This window comes from Chlamydotis macqueenii, chromosome 3 (assembly GCF_036417535.1).
Source record: "Chlamydotis macqueenii isolate bChlMac1 chromosome 3, bChlMac1.mat, whole genome shotgun sequence".
Taxonomy (NCBI): domain Eukaryota; kingdom Metazoa; phylum Chordata; class Aves; order Otidiformes; family Otididae; genus Chlamydotis; species Chlamydotis macqueenii.
The window spans coordinates 27583038-27599192 of record NC_141558.1 but is presented as its reverse complement, the minus strand read 5'-3'; the positions used below and the strand labels follow the sequence as shown (position 1 = coordinate 27599192).

At 38.7% G+C, this 16155-nt stretch overlaps 1 protein-coding gene and 1 long non-coding RNA gene across 2 annotated transcripts in view; both read right to left on the bottom strand.

Annotated features, from left to right (window-relative positions):
- The window catches only part of LOC147601206 (uncharacterized), a 381994-nt gene that overhangs the window by 263203 nt on the left and 102636 nt on the right, over window positions 1-16155 (bottom strand). The gene's annotated exons all lie outside the window — the stretch shown is intronic.
- The window catches only part of PRIM2 (DNA primase subunit 2), a 112447-nt gene that overhangs the window by 17533 nt on the left and 78759 nt on the right, over window positions 1-16155 (bottom strand). Inside the window, exons 10-11 of the mRNA XM_086743271.1 lie at window positions 2749-2875; window positions 1835-1917 (exon numbers count right to left, since the gene is read on the bottom strand). Of these exons, the coding sequence (XP_086599397.1) occupies window positions 1835-1917; window positions 2749-2875 (210 nt within the window). The remainder of the gene's footprint in view (window positions 1-1834; window positions 1918-2748; window positions 2876-16155) is intronic.

Genomic DNA, 16155 nt, shown 5'->3' with positions numbered 1-16155 from the left:
AAAACCTACAGTTAGTTGTAAGGATTAATATTATCTCAAAATGGATAGAATTGATGAATTAAGGAAAAAAAATTCTACTGTTCTGTTGCAACTACTGTCAGTTGAAGGTCATATTCCTAGAAAGGCAAAAAAGGAAGCAAGTGTCCATTAGTTCAAAAGATAAATGAACGGCTAAGTCAAGAAGCTGCTGGGAGACTGGGTTCTCACAGAGGAAATGCCATAGCTAAATCTTTGACACAAAACTAAAAAAAAAAAAAAAAAATTTATGCCCAAATGTGAAGGATTTCTATGTAGCCAGTTGTTGGCTGAGTCAGTTCAGAAAGCTGTATCTTCTCAAGTCCAGTAAATTACTATAAATTATAGATAAAAATCACCTATTAGGAGGATAGTAACCTTGACATACATCAAGTGAAAAAGCGGTACACCAAGCCATAATTTATGCCAGTTTTTCTTAGTCACTTTTGATAAGAAAATTTAAGCCTCCTACTGAATCCCAATGCTACTTTACAAGGGAGAAAAAAAAAAAACCCACACACATACAAAAACTAAAACCCAATTCACATCAACTAAAGAACTATGTTAAATATAAAGAAACTGCTCTACTGTGCAAATTCACCGAAGAAATAACCTCTACTAAATCCTACCCACACACAGCAAGGCAGCTAAAACAGTAAATCCTCACCAATCTTCCCAATGATTAGCAGGATAAAAATCTCAGAGCAGCATCAATTTTTGATGGAAATAAAAAGGAAAAAAGACAAAGGAAAGTATCTCTACTGCCTGTCAGATATATGGAAGACACTCAAATGCTTATTTATATGAACCAGGAGAAAAGGAAAAATGAAAGGAAAAAGCATTCCTAGGAGAAAGTCTGGGTCTTTCAAGAATTTGTCAAGAATGACTATAAGTGAACAATAAACACTTTAAAACTATTCTCTTCTAATTTGTATCTTAATCATTCCTTCTAAGAGAGGCTACTTTAAATGGAACTTTCACATTCTTTTCTACCTAGTTCAACACTGTTGATGCCAGACAAGCAATGGTGATACTCCACAGGAACTAAAGACAACAGCTTAAAGCAGGTTTTCCCTATGGATCTAAAGCAGGTTTCAGGCAGTTAATATACACAACTTTCTGTTGAATTGTCTCAGCTTAACTCTAACCTCTAGATCTTCCTCCAAGGAAAATGATGGCACCCTTTTATAGCCTTACCCTCTTGCTAAACCAAGCAGTGGGAGTCACAGTCCTTCAGTATACATCTCAAAATGTTCCAGTTCCTGTGTTGTCCTTGCTCTACAAGATAGGTTTCCAATTTAATGTTACCTTTCAAAAAGCTGCTAAAAATCTCTGCTTAATTTCACTAGGCATTTCATGTGCTTTTGTTGTTTAGGGGAAGTTAGTGCAATGAATAATCAAAATGTATGTTTTTTAGAAGTTTATTACAAAAAACAATTACTTATGGCTGCTGACTACACAGTAGAGTCTTCTACAAGTCACTGCCAAGAATAAAAACAAACTCGCTAAAATATTGTCGGATTAATTTAAACTTTTTTAATCACAGCACAGTAAAAGGAAGTAAAACAAAATTATGCGTTGTATCCACTATAGTAATAAACCAACTCATAACATTAAACAATAAAAGGTGATGATGACAATCAACACATTGGTGGGAGTACTAGAGCCAGAAAGCCAAGATTCTGGTTTAAACCTTTTATAAAAAAAGGTATTCCACAATACATACTGACATATTGCATATAGCATTCCCACAGAAACAGAGAGTAAAATTGAAAAGCAGTGCCTTATTAATGAAAGTGCCAAATAAAATAAGTCTTACCTGAGTTATTCCACTGGGAGGGATCTTGTATGACTGCAGCTTCTGCTTCAATAGCTCAGGATCACTGTGGCGGAATGGGCACCCTGACAGAAAAAACAAGCAAGCTCACAAACAAGGCTGTTTACCCAGGAGTTAGCGTAGTAAAGCACTCAAGAGACCAGCTAAGCTGTTCCTAATTGTGTAACAGCTTATTAATAAGAAAGTTAATTGCCCATGTGTACAATTGCTTACTTTTTTCCTTTTTTAAAAAAAAAATAATTACTCCACTACATGGTTATCAGAGCATCACAGGCTTAAAAGTTACATAAAATATCCCAACACAAAATAGGCCACAATTCTCATGCACTGACAAGAAAAGAGTTTTAGTCTTTAGTGCCAATGATAATGCTGGCACATTTAATAGCAGTGAAAAAAAAAACCAGGAAAAGACAAGTAATGAGAGTCAATTGGTCTTTAAAGCATAATCCTTTCTAAAAACATTACTTTATAAATATCTTATAAAGTTCCACCACCTTAAATAAGAATGGTGTTTTTTTTTTTGTCCCAGAATTAGTTTTGAGACACAACAACAACTTAGTACTAGAATAACAATGGTGAAGGTAGCACAGGTTTTCCATGTTTAGTCACACAGAGGTAGGAGATTTTAAAGTACTCTACCAAACTTCAGAATTTCTATACAATGGAATTCATATCTCAAAATAGCTCTGATTGGTCACTTTTTAAACCATGTGTACATTTAAAGTCTCCTTGCACTGCATGACACAATGTATATAAAACCAGAAGCTACCAAGTGCAATCTATAGAGAATAGTGCAAGACCACTGTGGCCCTGAAATTAAATACATAATTTAAGAGACTACAGCAGGAGTACCTTCTCTAGTCAAGGGTTTCCGTATTTTTTTTTTCTTAACTCACCATGATAATCCCCTTGACTTGGTGGATTGGACATGATAATCTTCATGCAGCTGTATGGGGTGTAATCAGTTCTCTTTCCTTCTTTCCCATAGTTGTGGCGAATGCTGTAAGCATATCCTTTGTCAAACTAAATAAACACAAAAGAATAAACTGTTACATAGTGTGCCAGTGATTCTATCTGCTCTGCAAATAGAAATATGGATAACAAAATAAATCTTCCAAACACAGTCAAACTGACAAAACCAAAAATCAAGTTCCTTGCTGCTAGCTTTGATTTTATATTAAATGGACTTGTATATGCACGTATAGGTGTTTTACAGGCACATCACAAGAGAAGTGAGTAACTGCATTGATTTAAGGTCTTTTCAGCTGACACAGTAAAGATAAGACGATTTAAAGATCAAAATTTTGAACCCCACAATGTTAGTAAATGGAGAAAACACAGCAAAACGTCCATAACTTGATTGCTTTATCACAGCAAAAAAATAGAAATACAGGTTTCTTTACTCTGGTTCACATTCTTGTTCTCCCAATGCATAATGCTTCACCTATATTTCGTTTCAGAGCTGAAATTCAATTCATTAAGTTCTAAAATGCAGTATACTTCGCTCATACAAAAAAAGAAAGATTTTATCAAATCTCTTTTGTCTTCTGGTAGACTACCAACTCCTCCCATAAAATGAAGTCTTCCAAAGTAATGTAGATGTAGACAAATATTTATCTTGGCAGCTGAGTACAACACTATCAATATATCATTTAAGTCCTGTGGAGAACACTCAAAGACACGAGTTCGTGTTATTTTGTATGTGGCAATAGGTGACAAAAAATCTGTAGCAGAATCAGATAATTTAACATATGTATTCCGTTAAGTTGCATTAGCTACTACAAAACATCAAGGAACGTGTGTTCAAAATACCATACTTTTAGTTCTAAAAAAACCAAATAGGATAAAATAATGAAGCAGCATATTTAGAATTACAGATCCTCAGTCTTTCTTCTCAAAAAAGCTATGACAATACATAAAAGAACAACGGTGCTCCTACTCGATTCAAAATTTTAGCATAAACCTTACGTAAAGTTCTGTCTGAACTAAATATAAACAACTCATAAGAATTTATGTATTCTTCTCAAAAAGCACTTTAAAATAATTTTCTACTCAGATATTTTACTAATATAAGACAATATATTTCTCAGTAATATACTGAGAAAAATCATTCAAGCATACAACTGGTAACTCTACTACTTCAAGGATAATCTCATTTCTACAGATAAAAGTAGATTCCTATTTGACCTGTGGACTTCCAAATAGTAATTCAGAATACTCAAATACCTACATAATACCTTAACCTGCTAAAATATGTCTATAATAAAATAGAAAAATAAGTATATTTTTCTTCACATAAAACACTTTAATGTTTTTCAAAAATATAAATAATTGTTAATCTATAACATAATATGCAAATACATAATAAATGTGTATAAAATATACACAACCTCGGAGAACAAAATCCTAAACTGTATCTGATTTTGGAAGGGTAAAAAAGAAACTTCTCAATCAAGATGCTAGTCATCATGAAGTCAATGTATCGAGAAGTATAATATTCAGCACTGTTCTGGTTTTGTTAGTGAGGGGGGGCCTAAGCACTCATTCCAACTAAGGCTTAAGACATTCAAAGCTCTGAAAAACATTGACTAATTAATCCTTACTGGGCATTTGACAAATTTACTTTTTTTTTTTTTTAAAAAAAGGAGGGGGTGGAGAGGAGAGAGATAAAGCACATAGGATTGTGTTTTCTAGCACAGCCACAGGCAAGATCCAGCATGTAGGAATATTCTGATCTAGTTAACCCTTTTGCCCAGGAGAGAAAAGAACTGGTGGTTTGAACAGTAAACCAACACTATTTGTGCTTGCAATGGAGAGCTAGGCTTACGAACGCTTCATTAGAAAGAAGAGTCAGACTGTATCAGGACCTGCTCTAGGTGTGCACACGTGCTCGGGAAGGGCCAGGGGAGCAGGGAGCATCCCCTCAGCAGGGCAAGCAGCAGCTGCTGGCTGAGTCCTGCTGCTGCTCCTGTGCAAGCTGCAAACAATGTATTTACTCCTGAAAAACAGCAAACATCAAATACAAAGATGTGTGTATTTTAATTCCCAACCTCTGAGTGAATCTGTTAAACTGAAGATGGAGTCTCTGATCCTACAGCCACCTATTCTATCCAGAAGCTTGGGAACCTTTCCTCCGTCTTCGTAAAAGATGAATGAAAGCATTTTTCATTTGCTTAACAAAGGATATTTGTGCAAGCAGTTAAATTAGATTGAATTAGTTTTTGTAAGGGAAAAGCAAATCTTGAATGCTTCAGGATGCATACTTAGTTTGCCAGAAGATTAACATCCCTCTTTAGCAGTCCTGTTTACTAAAAGCTTGAGCTGTACTTTTCACATCACTTGCCTTAGTACCCACAGAAATTACTTTTACTACCAACCTTGTTATTTTATGCTGAGAAGTAGTTCTTGCAGTAAATAGAAATAGCTACACAGTAACACAACATGGCCTTGGGACAGGTTGAATATTTTCTCTCTGCTTTCTTGTAGCCCTGTTTGGATCTCAAGTGGTTTCGCAGTGGCAGATGGCAAAGAAGAGTAACAGAGCTACGTGGTGCTAGTTAGCACCGGCGCAGTTAAACGCCTCACTAAGAGCTCTCTCATCCTTGCAATTCAGCGTTTCTTACCATCGATCACAGAAACAGGACTTTAGCAGGGCCAATATCCAACAGGCTTTGTGGTCATCCTCCGTGGGAAGAAACCACAAATCGTGGCATGTCATTTCAGAAAATACATCCTGCGGAACAGCCCTCTCTGGACGTCGGGGGATGAACTCAATGATCAGACTTGCTCTTTCCTATTACCATTACTCTAGGATGCGCACAAAGAAAAACCCCCTCAGGAGCAATTCCTTTCGCCAGCAAAAGCACCAAGGTATAATTAGGCATGTTTGAAATATCCAGAAACAAGAAGGCAGAGATAGGGAACTGTCCGTTCCTGTTTATTCTAATGTCCCAAACTGAAGTGGCTGGATTTTCACAGTTCCTTGAACAAAATAAACAAATTATGTGCAGCACACATCATGCATGTAGGTGTTTGCAGGGTCATTCTAACTGCTTATAAACGGCTTGGTTTTAAACTATTTTAGAAAAACAGTTTTAAAACCCTTAAAACTACTATTACAGTATATTCCAACTGCAATCTACTATAAGGTCATTATGGCAAAAAAAAAAAAAACTGTAAAAGGTCAAAACTCAAATTAAGTGATTTGAAAAACCACTTTTTTGGTGATGCCCCTATAAGAACTTTTGAGGGTTTTATCGAAGCCTGATATGAACTCGCTCAAAAATAATAGTGCTGCAGGAGTGTGTACATATCCTGGTTTCAGCTGGGACGGAGCTAATTTTCTCCCCAGAAGCTGCTGTGTTTCCGATTTAGTATGGGATTTGGTATGTGAAGAACGCTGATAATACACTGATGTTGTTAGTTGTTGCTAAGAGACCAAGGACTTTTTCCCAGCTTCCCACGTTTTGCTAACATGCAGGTGCAAAAAGCTGGGAGGAGTGTAGCCAGTACAGTTGACCCAAACTAGCCAAAGGAAATATTCCATACCATCGACGTCATGCTCAGTATAAAAGTAGAGGTTGCATGGTGGGCAGCTCTCTCTCGGGATCACTCCGAGATTGGTCTTGGTTCTGTTCTGTGATTGCTGGTTGGGACAGGCTGTAATGGTCATTGGGTCTGAGGTGCACTGCTCATTTCATATATTCTATTATTATTACTTTTATCATTATCAATAGGTATATTATTTGTTACTATCTCTTCTTTTGCTGTCCTAGTAAACTCTCTTTATCGCAACCCACGAGTTTTCTTTCCTTTCTGAATCTCTCCTCCATCCCACTTGGGAGTGGGAGTGAACGGCTGTGTCATTTTTAGCAGAAACTTGCTGCCAAAGTTAAAAATAGCAATGTTAAAGTAACATCATCATACCACTGAGCAAATACACATACTGGGTCACCTACTGCTGGTAACATTGAGAGCGGGGATTCTCTGCAACTTTTTAACCGTATGGCCCACATCTCAACTATCTCAGTTACTTTGCCTCTATTTAGCTCTCCGAACTTTCCAAAATCCGCAAGATATTTGTAATTTACATGATAGGTGGATGGGCCATGGCTTTGGTGAGGGAGAAAGGGATCAAGACATGTCTTGTTTAAGCTATGAACTGAACAATAAACAACCCTTTAACAACATCTCTATCAAAATCTGTCACTTTGATGTTGGATTGTGCAAGTCTTGGGATAAGCAGCAGCATGAATTTTTGTTTTAAAAGACTGCAGAACAACTGTCTGAGCTTTAACTTGATCCCTGAAGATAAAAAGTTTTTTGAGGGCTTCTCTTTCCTCCAGCCATGGCTGTGGGATGCACATGATGCCTGGTGTGAAGTGCAGTGCTGATGACAAGTAGGTAGATTGCAGTTTTTATGCACCAGTATTTGTTGTGATGAGCGGAGATGTCCAGTGTATGGTACTGAATGTACTAATGATGATCCTGGGTATCCCAGAACAGGTGACACTGAGGCTTTCTTAGACGACTTCTCCCTATAAGAAAGTGAGCTCTTAGCACTGATCAGTGGAACTAAACCAGTCGTCCAAAGCCAGAATGAAGAAGGCTGGGGGACAGTTCACTGGGTATAGATGAGTGTACTGTAGCAAGAAACTTTTTGCTTTTATGTGGTATATTCACATGAGTATCACAGTAATGCAGATTAATTTGCCTTATAACTCTTAGTTAAGATACACATACTGTAAGACATACAAGTTAAATTTAGGAGTAAGTAAGGTATAAATAAAAAGGTACAAAACTATATACAAACCTATAAATTTGTAGCTGGTATATAAATACCAGATTACTATGTTTCTACTATGTCTCAGACAAGAATTTAAGGAAATGCTATTTTCAATAAATTCTGATCACATAAATGCACACAAGATTTTTGGATATGGAATAAAAATGTACACCAAATGGACCACTTGGCAGGTATATGCCCTCCTTTGAAGAAAAGCTTTCATCAAACAAAGCAGCGAAGGAGGGGTCATGCGTGCCTCATAATTATCAATTTGATACAACTGAATACACTTTCAACAGAGAACAATAATAAACTACATTCCCAAGGCATTTCTGCCACTGCAGAATAAGTATCATGTCATCACTGAGAGTTACTTTCCTTACATCACTTGTCATATTTGCAGATTAGTACCTGGAAATAGAACTAGGTCCTCCATAAGTTTTCGTATCAATTCTGATATTTTCTATCCAATATGTGTGCTGAATAATTTGCTGACAGGTCTTCCAAGCCTGTTCACACTTACACAAAACTTTCATGTTTAGAAGTTTAACTATTTTTATATACTCATCTAAGTTTTTATGTATCTATTCCTTACAGTACTGGGAGATTTATTTATTTAAAGTCTAACAACTACGCAAAATGACTGCAGCAATTTTGTCTAGCTTCTTGGCTGACCACCAGATTAGTTCCAGCTCTGCAAAATTCAAAAGTAGCAATGGTTTAACATCTTTTTTTAAACAGTCAATGGGTAATTTCCTGTCTAAAATTGTTGAGTCTGTATGGATAACAGCTCCAAATTCATAAATTTATCACACAAACTTGAGTATCTTCTGAAATAATTGGTTCACTTTTTCATTCATTTCCTAGGTAGTTGCTCAAATCATTACTGTGGACACTGTTTAGCTGGCATATCTTTTTCCAAGCAATTTTTTTTTTTTAAGCTCACTCTTAAAGTAACCTCAAGTTGAGGTTATCTTTTCCCAAACACATTTAGAGGCACAAATAAATGCTTCTCCATCTGTCAATGACAAAAAGTTTATCCTAAAACTCTCAACCTGTAGCACAATTTCTATGCTTTAAGGTACAGATCAGAGACATCAGCTAAAATTGAGCTGGAAAACTCTAGTATGTTGTGCCAGCAGTCACTACAGACCAATTCACATTGAGTACAAAAAAAACCCTTCCCCTCCGATTTCAGGTTTTCCAAACCACATGAGGCAAGAACTGCTTTGCCCTGGAAACAGCTCCATCTACCACAAGGAAATCAGAAAAGTTTTGATCAAATTCCTTGTATACTGCCCATATGAGTGTAAACTGGGTGGCTGATGAACTAGTTTTTCAGCTACCCCAGACCATTCATGAAAAAATACGACAATGTAGGCTTCTATTCACAGTAGTCTAAGCTTGCCTTAATATAACTTAGCTAAATATACAATTTATGTCCCCTGTTTCTCCACATATTTACATGGACCTAGTCTTTGAACCAGGAAAAGAATAAAATAAACCACAGCAGGTTGTCTTTTGCCTAAGACACTGCAGCAAACTGAAGCCATCTCCTGTAACAACATGATTTTTCTTAGGCACACGCTCAGTCACGTATGAAAGATTTTATTAGCTACTTCAAGACAATGCAATATTTCTTTATTTATCTAAGTTATCAATACTTTTTTTTTTCCTCATCTGTTGATGTTTCACATACGTTATGTTGAAAAAATTCAGATATAGAAGATGCACTTCAAAGAATACGGTCAGAGACAGTTCAATTCAGATTTGATTGTTTGGAGCAAACAATGAAGGAGTTGCTTTCAACCAAACTGAAGCCCCTGAACAAGAAACTGGCACAGGGAAGACTGTTCTTTTGTAGACTGCCACTAAAACAAAGTTTCCAAGGGTATAACAGCTTGTGGAGGTCATAAAGGTAAACACTACTTTCAAAACTACTTTAAACAACAATTGAGAGCATGTAAAATTGTGACTTCAGGAAGGGGGACTTCGGCCTCTTCAGGGACCTGATGGGCCAAGTGCCATGGGAGGCGGCCCTGGAGGGAAGAGGGGCCCAGGAAAGTTGGTCCATATTCAAGGAGCACCTCCTCCAAGCTCAGCAGAGGTGCATCCCAATGAAAAACAAGTCGGGCAAAAAGGCCAGGAGGCCGACGTGGATGAGCAAGGAGCTCCTGGACCAACTGAAAGTGAAAAAGGAAGCCTACAGAGGGTGGAAGTGGGGACAGGTAGCCTGGGAGGACTACAAAGAGGCTGCGCGAGTGGCCAGGGATAAGGTAAGGAAGGCCAAAGCCCTGGCAGAACTGAATCTGGCCAGGGATATAAAATGTAACAGGAAGAGCTTTTATAGGTACGTAGGGGACAAAAGAAAGTCCAGGTAAAATGTAGGCCTCCCCCAGAAGGGAACTGGTGTCCTGGTTACCCAGGACATGGAGAAGGCTGAGGTTCTCAATGACTTTTTTTGCCTCAGTCTTCACCAACAAGAGTTCCTGTCCCACCACCTAAGCTGTAGAAGGTGCAAGCAGGGACTGCGAGAATGAAGAACTGCCCATTGTACTCGAAGAGCAGGTTCGGGATCATCTAAGGAACCTGAAGGTGCACAAGTCCATGGGTCCTGATGAGATCCATCCGCGGGTCCTGAGGGAACTGGCGGATGAAGTCACCAAGCCACCGGCTATCGTATTTGAGAAGTCGTGGCGGTCTGGTGAGGTCCCCAATGACTGGAAGAGGGGGAACATAACCCCAACTTTTAAAAAGGGGAATAAGGAAGACCCAAGTAACTACAGGCCGGTCAGCCTCACCTCTGTGCCTGGCAAGGTCATGGAGCAGATTCTCCTGGAAACCATGCTAAGGCCCATGGAGAGCAAGGAGGTGGTTGGTGACAGCCAACATGGCTTCACCAAGGGCAGATCGTGCCTGACCAATTTGGTGGCCTTCTATGACGGGGTGACGGCATCGGTGGACAAGGGACGAGCAACTGACATCATCTACCTGGACTTGTGCAAAGCTTTTGACACTGTCCCGCACGACATCCTTCTCTCTAAACTAGAGAGACATGGGTTTGATGGACGGACCACTCGGTGGATAAGGAGTTGGCTGGATGGCCGCACTCAGAGAGTGGTGGTCAACAGCTCGATGTCCAGGTGGAGACCGGTCACGAGTGGCGTCCCTCAGGGGTCCGAGCTGGGCCCGGCCCTGTTCAACATCTTTGTCGGCGACATGGACAGTGGGATAGAGTGCACCCTCAGCAAGTTCGCTGACGACACCAAGTTGTGTGGTGCCGTCAACACGCTGGAAGGGAGGGATGCCATCCAGAGGGACCTTGACAGGCTGGAGAGGTGGGCCCGTGCCAGCCTCATGAAGTTCAACCAGGCCAAGTGCAATGTCCTGCACCTGGGTCATGGCAATCCCAGGCACAAATACAGGCTGGGCAGAGAATGGATTGAGAGCAGCCCTGAGGAGAAGGACTTGGGAGTGCTGGTGGATGAGAAGCTTAACATGAGCAGGCAATGCGCCCTTGCGGCCCAGAAGGCCAACCGCATCCTGGGCTGCATCAAGAGGAGCGTGGCCAGCAGGTCGAGGGAGGTGATTCTCCCCCTCTACTCTGCCCTGGTGAGACCCCACCTGGAGTACTGTGTCCAGTTCTGGAGCCCCCAACACAAGAAGGACATGGACCAGTTGGAGAAGGTCCAGAGGAGGGCCACGAAGATGATAAGAGGGCTGGAGCACCTCTCTTATGAGGACAGGCTAAGAGAGTTGGGGCTGTTCAGCCTGGAGAAGAGGAGGCTCTGTGGAGACCTGACAGCGGTCTTCCAGTACCTCAAGGGGGCCTACAAGAAAGATGGGGAAAGGCTGTTTAGTAGGGCCTGTTGCAATAGGACGAGGGGTAATGGTTTTAAAATAGAGGGCGGTAGATTTAGATTAGAAATTAGGAAAAAATTTTTTATGATGCGGGTTATAGAACACTGGAACAGGTTGCCCAGAAAGGTGGTGGAGGCCCCATCTCTGGAAACATTCAAGGCCAGGCTGGATGAGGCTCTGAGCAACCTGATCTAGTTGGAGATGTCCCTGCTCCTTGCAGGGGGGTTGGACTAGATGACCTTTGAATGTCCCTTCCAACCCTAACCATTCTATGATTCTATGACTTCATCTTAATGCTCACCAGAAGAGTAGAAAAAAAAAACCACTATGTAATTTTTGTTATAATACTTGTTCATTTCTACTTCTGGTAAACTGAAATGTCTGTGATTACAAAATTATACAGCAGTCTTTGTTTAAAGATTATTTCTACAGAACATGATACGATTGCCTTAGCATAATGTCCCATCTTCTTGGCATAGTATCACCTATACGTAATATTTTTCTTGGATAAAAAGACAGATGTATCTGAAAGAAATAAACCTTTTCCATATTACACTACACCAACCTCCTAATTCTTCATGGGATTACAATGCCTAAGTTATTTCACATAAGACTCTGCTAATTATACCAGTCATATTCTCTAATATCGTTAATATTTCCAAAAACTACAAACTTAGAAGAAGCTAAAATGCTATGTATCTGTGAATATAATTTTTTGATATTACCAAGAATCATTACTTTTTCTAAATACTTGTTTAACCTGCTGCAAAATCTTCAGTGAGTAACCCTACCAAAAAAAAAGAAAAATTTGAGAGAAAGAATAGCTATTTTAAGGCAAAAATCAGTTTGTAGGTGACAATTTCACCTACATCAGAATTCCACTAACAAATTAATACACACTCTTATTGGAAATATTGAATGATGCTGGAAGTTCAGAGTGTTACTGAATATAGAGGAGTCAATTCCTTGTCATTTCAAATGAAACAACGACACAAAGAAATAGTCATGTTTTCAAATTCTAAACAAGAATTATAAGGAAATTGGAAATTATAGCAATAAAATAAATATTTTACACCATAATTAACAGTGAACAGGTGATGAGAACTTCTGTTGCTTAGTTTTTAAATAGAAGAAAATATTAAATCTTATTTTAAACAAGAATTAAACAGCTACATTAAAATGGCAATATTTGACAGCACCATAAGAGATACCGTGCTTTTCTTAAGCATCTATAAAAATACATTGGTACTTGCCTTCAAATAAGAAATGAACACTCAATAAACCCAATTACTGTAAACATATATTACTTCCAATAGATTTCTGCAGACCATTCTGTACGGTTTTAAGGAACTCTTAAGAAAAGTCTTTCTAATATCAGAGAACAACCTTAAATCCTTTACTAAACAGTTACTCTAACATGCTCATTTAGAAGTTTTAATATGACATGAGAAAAAAAAAATCCAATAATAAATTTTTAAAGCAAGAAATCTCATTTAGCTACGAAAAATCCCACACTGCACTTCTGGTACTCCATGAATTACAAGCACATGCCTTTCAGATTTTTCTGATGATGTTTTTCAGTCAGTGTTTCTCACATTTCAACACTCAGAGAAGTTAACCGATGTAACTTGGAAGTGTATCTTTCAGTGGAAGATAAGCAGCAAATTAATGGGGTTATTCACTTCACCAGAAGTGGCAGACAGAGAATAAGAGTCCCCAAAACATTCAATGGCAAAGGAGAACACAGAAAGGATTATCACTGAAAGAGATGTAAGAGTGTTAACAGATTGCAGAGTAGACAAAAATTTGGCATGTGGTACAATAAAAAATTACCAAGAAAGTTAAACAGAAGTAGAATAGTAACTATCTGTGTGCATCTACAACAATAAGATTCAGCTCCAGACATCTAAATCCAGACATCTCCCTTTATTGTCAATGGAGGTCAATGCAATCAAAGAAGCCTGGGGAGCAATTCAGTTTACCCTAACGTAGGAACCTAGAGGCTCATTAAATAAATCATTCTGCAGACACTATTGATTGTATAGGCTAGATCTCTATTGATCATAATGGCAGCTAGGAATCTCAGTGTAAAGAATATGCATACCAAGGAGAAAAGAAATTCAGTAAGTCTGTATCAGAATCAGAAGAAATCCATACTTACACATATACTGCTGCAGCACGTATTACAGGTTTTCAGAGAAGATGAATGAAGACTGGCCAGGGACTCCTGCAAAGTCTAAAAATTAAATTCCTACTGCTTTTCCAAGCTCTAGCAATACTCTAAACAAGAGTGCTCTCATACGATGTTCTAGTTTCATTCGAGCACAGCGAAGATACAATACATTTATAGTCACATGTAGCTCATGATCTCTTACACTGCAACATGTATTGTAACCTAGATCAGCACCTACAAGAAAAACCTGAACATATAGTGAAGAGACAGGGAAAAAAAAAGTGCTATTGGCGTGGAGACATGTTGTTACATTGTGAAGAATCCTGAAATGTATCCAATTGGACACTGGTTGGAAGACTAACGAGCAATAAAATGCAGGACTGGGACATGAGGTTCAGATTGCATGTCAACAGAGGGTTTATTCTCACTGGCCCATCACAACATCTTAAAGCTCTGGAAGAGAAGACAGGCATTCAGCAGATCAGACTCCAACAGGCCAAAGTGGCAGCCAAATATAATCCAAAAGAGATTCAGAGCAGAGTCACTATGCTCAGCTCCAGCTCATACCCTAGATACTTGAGATATCTTCTGCTTCACAGCAAATAGTCCAGTGTGGGTATCAGACAGAAAATTGTTATCATTTAACTCAATAGTCTGGCATGGAGGGTCCTTCATTCTAGTAATAATAATTTTCCTGATAAGGAAGGAGAAAGAACATACCAGAAAGTGAAGGTATTCAAGGAGCTACACTACAAACTGGAACTAAAGCAGGGTATGACAACTCCCAGGTCAACTAGGAGAGAAGAAGACAAACTCACAAGTGAGAGAAGGTCTGAGGAAAAAAATTGTCTCAGCCATTCCAGGCAATCAAAATTAGCAGGACCTGCCTCATTTTGAGCAGTACTCTTGGGATTAAAACAACAGACACGCATTCAACCATGGCATCAGAAATTAGTCCAAAGGAAGAGCACATACTGATCTGCTCTTGAAGAGTGCCGCTGCTGGCACAGGCTGCAATTCATCTATGCTAAGGTGTTCCCAATTTCAAATACTTCTACAGGATACTGGAATTAACCCAAGGAAGACAGGCTCATTATCCGGTATTCCAATTCTATTTTGTATATCTGCCAGAGAGTAAAAAGACCTGAGCAAGTTCACCACAGCAGTTGAAGTTCTCTGTCTATGCATCATTTCCAAAGAGCAGCCATCTCCTGACACAGTGGAAGACATCATGTGCTCACTTAATTGTTTACATTTTACAAGCTGGTTGAACTACAGAGCATTCCCTAAAAATGCAATCTTTGAAGCAAAGACTGGAAGGCTTGAATACCTTTTGGACTACTTAAACCACAGAAGTGCTCGTCCTTTTTAAAGCCATGTACCTTGCAAAGGGAGTTCACCTGAGCAAGCTCCTTATCTTGACTGATTAGATATTATTTAATTACTTCATTAATTTATTACTGCATCCCCTTGCAAGCACCCCTGCGGTGTAGCAGTGTTATTAGGAATCCTTTACAGATTGCTATTCCTTAAGCTATACACTGATCAGAATGACATCCGAAGCCAAGTTCAATATTAGATGACAAAAGGCATGCAAGAAGCAGGTGAGTTAAAAACACAAAGGCAGGTTTTCTTCATTGATCATGAGGATGAGTGATTAATTGCTGTTACCATCAGGTTATAACAGTCCACCAGCAAAGCAGCCCTCATTCATTACAAATCTATCCTTGACCCAATCTAGTCTGTAATGAGATACAGTAAAGGCCAAGAGATTCAATTTTACCCTAAGCTTCAGATTTGCAGAAGAGGCAGCATTATTCAAAGAGATCCCGTGGCTTGGGCTGGAGAACATCCCTTCAACCAATCCAAGTGACAATGTTATCAATATGCAACATAATTGTGACAGAAAAACTTGCATTTTATTGAGATACGGTTAAACCTCTTGGACAAGGATCAGTGTCAGAACAGAAGGGTATTAAGTGGTCAATCATCTAATGCCTCAAGATACCAGCAAATCCCCAGTATAAGTGCAGATAAAGAAAAAAAAATTCTAGACAAATTGGTCATTGGAAACAATTAAACAATTTCAAAAACAAAACGACAAGGAGGTTGAGTAATGAAAAAGTTTCCTCAGACTAATAAGTATTCCTTAAGTCTACATGTTTCAAGAGCAGACATAACATTTTGGTGCAGTCATAAAAGAATGACAAAACCAAGGCATTAAAACACAAAACCATCAACTCTTTTGAACACAGAGTAAACCAGGTACTGGAGCTCTCCAAACAGGACAGTTTGGCTCAAGAATGCCGGCATTCTCTCTGTAAAAACTCTGCTGTAAAAACATATTTTTGCTTTATCATCAGTATAATAAAAGACAAAAATAACATTTTAAGATGACGATCAAAGGAAACAGAAGTGCAGAAAAACAGGAATTAGCCCTTGTTGTCACAATAAGAATTGCTTATAAAGACCCTTTTATATTGT